This window comes from Cebus imitator, unplaced genomic scaffold, assembly GCF_001604975.1.
Source record: "Cebus imitator isolate Cc_AM_T3 unplaced genomic scaffold, Cebus_imitator-1.0 Scaffold280, whole genome shotgun sequence".
Taxonomy (NCBI): Eukaryota; Metazoa; Chordata; class Mammalia; order Primates; family Cebidae; genus Cebus; species Cebus imitator.
In genome coordinates, this window is record NW_016107595.1 from 1,835,145 (window position 1) to 1,845,176 (window position 10,032).

A 10,032-nucleotide genomic window follows, 5' to 3' on the forward strand; every position below is an offset into this window, starting at 1 on the left:
AAAAAAAAAAAAATTTTTTTAATTACCCGGGCAAGGTGGTGGGCGCCTGTTATCCCAGCTACTTGGGAGGCTGAGGCAGGAGAATCGTTTGAACCTGGGAGGTGGAGGTTGCAGTGAGCTGAGATTGTGCCATTGCACTCCAGCCTGGGCAACAAGAACAAAACTCCATCTTAAAAAAAAAGAAATTGTAGTGTTGGGAGTCTCACTACATTGCCCAGGCTGGTCTCCAACTCCTAGCCTCCAGCCATCCTCCTGCCTTGGCCTCCCAAAGTGCTGAGATTACAGGCATGAGCTACCAAAACTGGCCGGTTTGTAGTTATTGAGCGTGGAGTTGAAGTTCAAGGACAGATTCTGGCTCCCCATGGCGTGGGTTCAAATCCCACGGTCACTCCTAGTTCACAGAAGGGGAACTGATGTCCAGGGCCACCCAGCAGGTTATGCTGCAGTCACAACAGCTCCACTTCTCGCCCTAACCCCTGCCGCTTCTCCAGGGAACCAAGGGGGTGGGGACAGTGCCCGACACTGCCACCACTCTCCCATTCCTGCACATTCTGCTCACATTGTCTGCCTCTGCCTTGGGCCCTTCCTAACTCACATCCTGGGTTCCTGCTGCCCGCTCCTATGATTGGAATCACAGTCACTGAAGGTGTGACCTGATTCTCCCCACTCTGCTGCTTCTCCTCTCTAGGCTCACAATTCCCTCCCCTAAGGCAGGAGATGGTCCCACCCACTCTGCAGGGGCCCTCACTCCAGACCTCCTCAGGAATTGCAAAGTGCATTCCAAATCCACCCGCCTCTCCCCACCCGGCAGCCATCCCTCTCCCGCCACTTGGACACGACCCATTTTTCAGAACCTAGAAATTTCACGGCCTCCTCTCCTGCTCCAAACTCTCCTAGGGTTCCCCAGCACCCTCCGCTGTCCAAGCTCCCTCATTCTCTGCCTGTAAGTCTCGGCTCACCGGGGAAAGGTCCTCTCTCAGAGGCCTCTGAGCATGTCACCCTCCAGGCTGCCTCCATCTATCCAGACTGGAATTCAGTGGTGTGATCACTGCTCACTGCAGCCTCGACCTCCCGGGCTCTGGCGATCCTCCCACCTCAGCCTCCCAAAGTGCTGGGATTGCAGGTGTGAGCCATGGCGCCTGGTTGAAATGAGTATTTATCTGCCGGTGAGGTCAGGGCCATCACTGCCCTGGGGTGGGTTCACCTGGATCACGCTGTGTCCCCAGCACCTGGCGGAGGGCCCTGCACACAGTAAGCATTCAATGAATGAGCCTCTCAGCCTCTGGCCGCAGCCTGGACCCCACGGTGGGAAGAGGAGAAGCTTTGAAGTCGCAGAACTTCCCTGGAAAGAAGGGATCTATTTGCATGTATTTGCACAATTTGCATATATTTGCATTGGTCGGCAGGGCTTTGCAAGTAGGGGATCCCGCTGGGATCGCCCCGTTTCTATTTTTATTTTTTTAATTTTTCCTTTTTTTTTTTTTNAAAAAAAAAAAAAGGAAAAAGATTCCAACCTTCCGACTTTCACCCTGCTGCCGTAGCCATTTTAGAGATGAGGAAACCAAGGTTCCAGGAGGGGCAGTGTGTGCTCTCTCAACTTCACCTTCCAAAGGAGTCTAAGCTGTCGAGTGAATGTTGCAGGGTGGCAGGGTGGCAGGCATGGGGTCTGGACGTCCAGCAGACTTGTCTGAAGTCAATTGCAACTTTCTTTTTCTTTCTTTCTTTCTTTTTTTTTTTTTTTTTTTTTTTTTTTTTTTTTTTTTTTTTTTTTTTTTTCTTTTTTTTTTTTTGAGATGGAGTCTCGGAGTCTCGCGCTGTCGCCCAGGCTGGAGTGCAGTGGCGCGATCTCTGCTCACAGCAACCTCTGCCTCCCGGGTTCAAGCGATTCTCCCGCCTCAGCCTCCCGAGTAGCTGGGATTACAGGCGCCTGCCACCACGCCCTTCTAATTTTTGTATTTGTAGTAGAGACGCCGTTTCATTATGTTGGCAGGACTGGTCTTGAACGGACCTCAAGAGATCCGTCCGCCTCGGCCTCCCAAAGTGTTGGGATTACAGGCGTGAGCCACCGCGCCGGGCCGATCTCCCCTTTTCCAACTGGGTTTCCAGGAGGATGGCTGACCAGGGTGGACGGAGGAAGAACTTGGTGCTCAACCCACTCTCCTGGCGAGGGCAGGAGGTACTCTCCAGCAGGCAACAGGTGGCCGTGTAGCCGCCGCAATGTCACAGCCCCAGGGGGAGGGACAGGCCCACCCTGCACGGGGGACGCGGGGAGAAACGCTGCACCCAGTTGGAGCGGCCCAGAGGAGGCCACTAGGGGGCAGCAGAGGCTGGCGAGAAGGACTCGAACGCGCTTTGCTTGCTTGCTTTTTTTTTGATACAGGGTCTTGCTGTGCTGCCCAGGCTGGAGTGCAGTGCAGTTCTCCACCACAGCCTTGACCTGCCACCCTCAAGCGATCCTCCCGCCTCAGCCTCCTGAGTAGCTGGGATTACAGGCACGCGCTACCACCCCTGGCTAATTTTTGTATTTTCTTTCTTTTTTTTTTTAAAAAAAAGATGGAATTTCACCATGATGGCCAGGCTGGTCTTGAACTCCTGACCTCAGGTGATCCACCCACCTCGGCCTCCCAAAGTGCTGGGATTACAGGCGTGAGCCACCATGCTGGGCCTCTAACGCTGTTTCATTCAACCCCCAGAAAATCAGATTCCGCCAGCTTATGGAGAAGGGAACCAAGTTTGAGACGCGTGGTCGCCCAGAAAGTTGGAGGCCGAGCTGAGACTTGAACCCAGAGACCAGAACCTCCAGAGGTCAAAGTCCCCCTGGGTTCTTCAGAGAGGGGCCCCGAGATGACAGCTCCTTGTTCCCCATGGTAGCATGACTCCCAGCAATGGACTTTCCTCCACCCGCAGCTCCTTGTTCCCCATGGTAGCATGACTCCCAGCAATGGACTTTCCTCCACCCGCAACCTTGGTTTCCTCATCTATGTGATACGGACAAGCCAGACCCGACCTCCCTAGTGGTCATGGTCTCCGCTTATTTGGGTTCACAGCCTTGAAAGCCCCCACCACCTCCATGATCCATGTATGCCTGGCACAGGGCCAACAATCAATGAATGAATGAAGTTATGATAAATAAAGGAACAAATGAATGAGGCACTAATGTACCAGGCTTGTGTTACCAGGTCCCATTTATTCCTCTGAGGCAGGGACTATTTTATCCCTGTTTACAGATGGGGAAACTGAGGCCAGAGGAGCAAAGACTTCCCCAAGTATATACCCACTCAAGACTTGGGCTCTGAATGCTCCTACCCAGCTTAGCCCAAGAGCGGGGTTCAGGGATGCCCACCCCTAAGGTTTTAGAAAAAGCGTAGGCCCACATGCCAGTTCGGGGGTGGTAAGGCCGCATAAGGTTTTTTTTTTTTTTTTTTTTTTTTTTTTTTGAGACGTAGTCTTTCTCTGTCACCCAGGCTGTAGCAGTGGCACGATCTCTGCCCACGGCATCCTCCGCCACCCGGCTTCAAACGATTAAGGCCGCGTAAGTTTTCTTTATAGGCCCCTTGAAACCCTGAAAGTGAACACCAGTCTTGCATGAAAGTGAGCTCCCCATAGCTCAAGGTATTCAAGCACGCCGTGGCTTTGAGTGCTGAAGCAGGCCGTGCGGCCTTAGGCAAGTGACACGCCCTCTCTGAGCCTCAATTTCCCCACCTGTCAATAGCAGAGAGTGATAGCCGTGATCACGGCGCATGGGGATAAGTGGGTGCATGCGGATGGGGGGGCATTTGGGAGGCCTCCTCGCCACCACCCCCTACAGCCACCCAGGTAGCCTGTCCCAGCCTGTCTATCCCAGTCCAGGGCAGAAAGGGTGTGGGTCCTGCCCGCCCCTAAGTCTGGAGGCGGAGTCGCGGTGACCCGGGAGCCCAATAAATCTGCAACCCACAATCACGAGCTGCTCCCTTAAGCCCCAAGGCGACCTCCAGCCGTCGGCGCTGAGCACTGCGCCCAGGGAGAGGGACAGACAGCCGGCTGCATGGCACAACGGAATCCCGAGTGAGAGGCGAGGTGGCCGGACAGACAGACAGCAGGGGCAGACGCAGAGACAGAGAGCGGGGATAGGGGAGGCCGACAAAGACAGCGACAGCCCAGAGAGTCCTAACCCAGGGAGCCCCAGCCACTCTCGCAGCTTCCCACCCCAGACGGAGGGGGTACAGGCGGCTCAGCATCCTCCCACCCGCCCGCCCGCCCCGTCGTCGGCCCCTGCCGGCTTCTCCAGCTGGAGCACGCAGGGCGGCCGAAAACGCGCTGGGTCTCCACACCCGCCCTCATGGAGGCCGTGGAAACCGGGAAACGGCCCACCTTCGGAGCCTGGGACTACGGGGTCTTTGCCCTCATGCTCCTGGTGTCCACTGGCATCGGGCTGTGGGTCGGGCTGGCTCGGGGCGGGCAGCGCAGCGCTGAGGACTTCTTCACCGGGGGCCGGCGCCTGGCGGCCCTGCCCGTGGGCCTGTCGCTCTCCGCCAGCTTCATGTCGGCCGTACAGGTGCTGGGCGTGCCGTCCGAGGCCTACCGCTATGGCCTCAAGTTCCTCTGGATGTGCCTGGGTCAGCTTCTCAACTCGGTCCTCACCGCCCTGCTCTTCATGCCGGTCTTCTATCGCCTGGGCCTCACCAGCACCTACGAGGTACGAGACAGAGGCCCGGGGGCAGGACCCGCCCCACTGGCAGTGCTGGGACCCGGTGTGGGGGAGGCCCTGGGGCTTTGAGCCGCTGTACAGGAGGACGCGGATGGCACCTCGGTGCTTTAACGGAAGGGGCCCCTAGGCAGACACGTGGGGAGGGTTCTGGGAAGAGGCCGCAGGCGCCGGGCGAGGGGCAGGAAGGAGGAAGAGAGGGCCTGGCGTCCTGGTCCTTCGGTGGAAGTGCGCGGGCCGGACCGGGCTCGACCAGGTGTGTACTCAAGTGGGGACAGTCACACACCTGCCCCCGACCTGCCCCGGCATGCAGACCCACGTGTGCGCGCTAGAAGGGACTGCTGACGGCTCTAGGGTTCGAAACCCGGCTTCACCGCTTTCTTCTATCTTGGGCAAGGGGCGTGCCTCCTGTTCGGGTTCCTCAGCTGTCCAACCGGGCGAATCACAGCACCTCCCTCCAGGGGAGAGGGTAAAGCGATTAAAATCGTGACTGGGCCGGGCGCTGTGGCTCACGCCTGTAATCTCAGCACTTCGGGAGGCCGAGGTGAACGGATCACTTGAGGTCAGGGGTTCGAGACCAGCCTGGCCAACGTGGTGAAACCCGGTCTCTACTAAAAATACAAAAATTAGCCGGGCGTGGTGGCGGGCACCTGTAATCCCAGCTACTTGGGAGGCAGAGGCAGGAGAATTGCTTGAACCTGGGAGGTTGCAGTGAGCCGAGATCGCGCCACTGCACTCCAGCCTGGGCGACAGCGTGAAACTCTTGTCTCAAAGGAAAAAAAAATCGTGACCGGTAAATCCTAGGCGGTCAACACCATTGGGCCCGGGCACTGTCTACACTGCGCTTGCGGGCTACGTCGGTGTCCGAGGAGCAGTAGCCGCTCCGGGAGCCCGCACCCGTCAGGCGCAAGTGGGAGGGCGGGTGCACACGCATGGACCAGTCCTCCAGGTCCACGGCGTAAGCACAGGCATGGGATGGCACATGTGCACAGGTGTGTCCTTGCGGCGGGGCCCCCAGTGCAAGAATCCCGCGAGTGCGGTTGGCCTCCGGAGGGAGGGGCCCACCTAAAGAGCGGGCGAGGGGCCCCAGAGGCCTCGGCCCCCGGGTAGGGCCTGTCTAGGTGACCTCGAGTCCCTCCTTGCAGTACCTGGAGCTGCGCTTCAGCCGCGCGGTGCGGCTCTGCGGGACTGTGCAGTATATTGTAGCCACGGTGAGCGGCCTCGGCCTCGCCCTCCGCGCGGGGGCCCAGGAGCGTCAGCCTCCACTAGCCCCGCCTCCACTATTTAAGACCCCGCCCCAACCCGCGTGGCCCCGCCCACGCTCCCGTTCTGGCCCCGCCCCACCAGTCCCCTCCCATACCACACCCGGCCTGACCCCGCCTCCACTCTGCAAGACCCCGCCTATCTGCCCCGCCCATATGCCGGGACCACCCTTCCTCCTCGCCTCGCCATCCCCAACTGTCCCAGACGCCTCCGCGCTCACCTGTCCCACACTCTGTCTACAGATGCTGTACACCGGCATCGTCATCTACGCACCGGCCCTCATCCTGAACCAAGGTGTGACTCTGGGAGATCAGGGGAGGGTGTCTGGGAGGAGAAAGGGAGGGAGAGGAGGACCCGAGACGCTGGGGACTAAGTTTGTGCCCCGCCCAGAGGCCTAACAGGGGGGACTCTTTTTGCATAGTGACCGGGCTGGACATCTGGGCGTCGCTCCTGTCCACCGGAATTATCTGCACTTTCTACACAGCTGTGGTGAGTGGCCCCAGGGAACCCACTCCGTATGAAGGATCAGGCCCACTGGGTCTCCTGTGGGGAGACTCTGGGCTTGCCCCTTTCTCCTGAGGAAGTCTCTGTCCCAGCTGTCCCACTGTCCTCATCTTTATAATGAAAAGTGATCTGAAAGATTTTATTGCTGAGAATCTAGAGGTATGGCAGCTTCAGGCGTGGCTGGATCCAGGTACTCCGACCTCATCCTCTGCGTCTCTCTCCCACCTCTCCAAGCCCCATCAGCTCCAGGCTTCCACCTCTTCTGGCTTCCCGACCAGCAGGAAATGAGCGCCTGCTTCAGCTTGGGGCTGGCTGAGTTCCCAGGGAGGGCTACCTTTGCCTGGCTCAGGTGTGACCTTGATAGTGATATTGTGATCAAAGTGATCATAATGGTAACGGTGGCCGGGCACGGTGGCTCACATCTGTAATCCCAGCATTTTGGGAAGCAGAGGCAGGCGGACCACTTGAGGTCAGGAGTTGGAGACCAGCATGGACAACATGGCGAAACCCCGTCTCTACAAAAAATACAAAAATTAGCCAGGCGCAGTGGCACACGCCTGTGATCCCAGCTTCTCAGGAGGCTGAGGCAGGAAAATCACTTCAAGCTGGGAGGCGTAGGTTGCGGTGAGCAGAGATTGTGCCACTGCCCTCCAGCCAGGGCGACAGAGCGAGACTCCACCTCTAAATCAATCAGTCGATCAATCAATCATAATAGTAATGGCGGCAATCACTAACTGACGCTCGCACGTGTCACTTCATGTTCCGAATCTTTTTCACTTATTAACTTGTTTAATTCTACTGGCCACAGTGACTCATAGCTGTCATCCCAGCACTTTGAGAGGCCAAAGTGGGAGGATCACTTGAGGCCAGGAGTTCGAGACCAGCCTGGGCAACATCATGAAACCCCCCATCTCTACAAAAAAAAATTTTTTTTTAATTAGTCGGACATGGTGGCACCCACTGTAGCTCAGCTGCTCCGGAGGCTGAGGCAGGAGGATCACTTGAGCCTAAGAGTTCCAGGCTGCAGTGAGCTGAGATCACACCACTGCACTCCAGCATGGGCAATAGAGAGAGACCCTTTCTTTAAAAATAAAATAACATACTTAATTCTTGTAACAACACAGGGAGAAGGTATTATTATTAATCCCACTTGACAGATGAGGAAGCAGAGACATAGAAGGGCATCAGTCCCAGGCACCGCTGAAGGCCAGGTAGGGTTAGCCACAGCCAGGTCCCCCATTTAACAACCGCTCTCCCTCTCTCTCCCATCCTGCAGGGCGGCATGAAGGCTGTGGTCTGGACTGATGTGTTCCAGGTGGTGGTGATGCTAAGTGGCTTCTGGGTTGTCCTGGCCCGCGGCCTCATGCTCCTGGGAGGGCCCCGCCACGTGCTCACCCTGGCGCAGAACCACTCCCGGATCAACCTGATGGAGTGAGTGAAAATGCAGAGGATACTGCAGCGGGATGGGGCGGGGGCCGGGGCACAGTTTCTCACGCCCATGATCCCAGCGCTTTGGGAGGCTGAGGCCGGCAGATCACTTGAGCTCAGGAGTTCGAGACCAGCCTGGGCAACATGGTGAAACCCCATCTTTACAAAAATACAAAAATTAGCTGGGCGTTGTGGTGTGCGCCTGTGGTCCCAGCTACTTGGGAGGCTGAGGCTGGAGGATTGCTTGAGCCCGGGAGGCAGAGGCTGCAGTGAGCTGAGATCACACCACTGCACTATAGCCTGGATGACAGAGTGAGACCCTGTCCCAGCCACCCCCCCCCACACACACAAAAATAAAAAGAGGATGGGGCTGGGCTCTGGGCTCTGTTTGTGCCTGGGAGAAGCCAGCCAATGCCTCTTGCTCCCGGAGGCCCTCACTGCTCCCCCGGCCCCGCCCCTCCTGGCTCCTGCTCTCTGCTCCTCCCCTCAGCCCAGATTGGCAGCTAAAGCCGTTCTGAACTCCGAGCTAGACAGAGAAAAAATGGTTTTTGAGGGCACACGTAGATGATTCAGTAAACCAACACATGAATGTTCAATCTGGCAAATGCCTGTGAATACTTCAAAACCCACACTCCATTTATCTTTAATTTAATTCATTTATTATTATTATTTTTTTGAGATGAAGTCTCGCGCTGTCTCCCAGGCTGGAGCGCAATGCTGTGATTTTGGCTCACTGCCATCTCCACCTCCCAGGTTCAAGCAATTCTCCCGCCTCAGCCTCCTAAGTAGCAGGAATTACAGGCGCCTGCTGTCATGCCCGGCTTTTCTTTTTTTCTTTTTGAGACAGAGTTTTGCTCTTGTCACCCAGGCTGGAGTGCAATGGCACCATCTCGACTCACTGCAACCTCCGCCTCCCGGGTTCAAGCAATTCTCCTGCCTCAGCCTCCCATCTCCTGGGTTCAAGCAATTTTCCTGCCTCAGCCTCCCAAGTAGCTGGAACTACAGGCTCACACCACCATGCCCAGCTAATTTTTGTGTTTTTAGTAGAGACAGGGTTTCATCATGTTGGCCAGGCTGGACTTGAACTCCTGACCTTAGGTGATCCATCCACCTCAGCCTCTCAAAGTGCTGAGATAACAGGCATGAGCCACCGTGCCCGACCGACAAAATCCACTCCAAATGTCCCCAATAAGGTCCAGAAGTGCTGCCTGGGGCCCTTGGGAGGGTGGAGTCTGTGAGACATCTCCACGTGTCTGACTTGCCCTGTCCTCACCCAGCTTTAACCCTGACCCGAGGAGCCGCTATACATTCTGGACTTTTGTGGTGGGCGGCACGTTGGTGTGGCTCTCCATGTACGGCGTGAACCAGGCGCAGGTGCAGCGCTACGTGGCTTGCCGCACAGAGAAGCAGGCCAAGCTGTGAGTGTTTTGGGGAGCAGCGTGGGGGTTTCTGGGACATGCTGCCCCTCCACCAGCCTGAGGCTGTCCCCTAAGCCTGAGGCCGCCTCTCCCCGCAGGGCCCTGCTCATCAACCAGGTGGGCCTGTTCCTGATCGTGTCCAGTGCCGCCTGCTGTGGCATCGTCATGTTTGTGTTCTACTCCGACTGCGACCCGCTCCTTGTGGGGCGCATCTCCGCGCCAGACCAGGTGAGTCCCACCCAGGCTCCTGGCCGGCTCTGCGCTCCCCAACCACCTTGGTGGGGTTGAGGTTGAAGAGCATTCCTAGCAGAGGGAACAGCATGTGCAAGGCCGAGAGGCAGGAAAGAGCTCAGAGGAGGCCGGGCGCGGTGGCTTACACCTGTAATCCCAGCACTTTGGGAGGCCAAGGTGGGCTGATCACCTGAGATCAGGAGTTTGAGACCAGCCCAGCCAACATGGTGAAACCCCGTCTCTACTAAAAATACAAAAATTAGCCTGGTGTGGTGGTTCATGCCTGTAATCCCAGCACTTTGGAAGGCTGAGGCGGGTGGATCATGAGGTCAGGAGTTTGAGACCAATCTGGCCAACATAGTGAAGCCTGTATCTACTAAAAAAAAAAAAATACAAAAAATTAGCTGGGTGTGGTGGCATGCGCCTGTAATCCCAGCTACTCAGGAGGCTGAGGCAAGAGAATCGCTTGAACCTGGGAGGCAGAGGTTGCAGTGAGCTGTGATC

General features: G+C 56.9%; 1 protein-coding gene across 1 annotated transcript in view; it reads left to right on the forward strand.

The window, feature by feature from the left end:
• The first annotated feature begins 3,899 nt into the window (after positions 1–3,899).
• Positions 3,900–10,032, forward strand: part of SLC5A5 (solute carrier family 5 member 5) — a 20,248-nt gene continuing 14,115 nt past the window's right edge. The window contains exons 1-7 of the mRNA XM_017501270.2: positions 3,900–4,675; positions 5,830–5,895; positions 6,190–6,241; positions 6,369–6,436; positions 7,728–7,882; positions 9,157–9,297; positions 9,396–9,525. Coding sequence (XP_017356759.1) covers positions 4,319–4,675; positions 5,830–5,895; positions 6,190–6,241; positions 6,369–6,436; positions 7,728–7,882; positions 9,157–9,297; positions 9,396–9,525 — 969 coding nt within the window. The 5' untranslated portion in view covers positions 3,900–4,318. The remainder of the gene's footprint in view (positions 4,676–5,829; positions 5,896–6,189; positions 6,242–6,368; positions 6,437–7,727; positions 7,883–9,156; positions 9,298–9,395; positions 9,526–10,032) is intronic.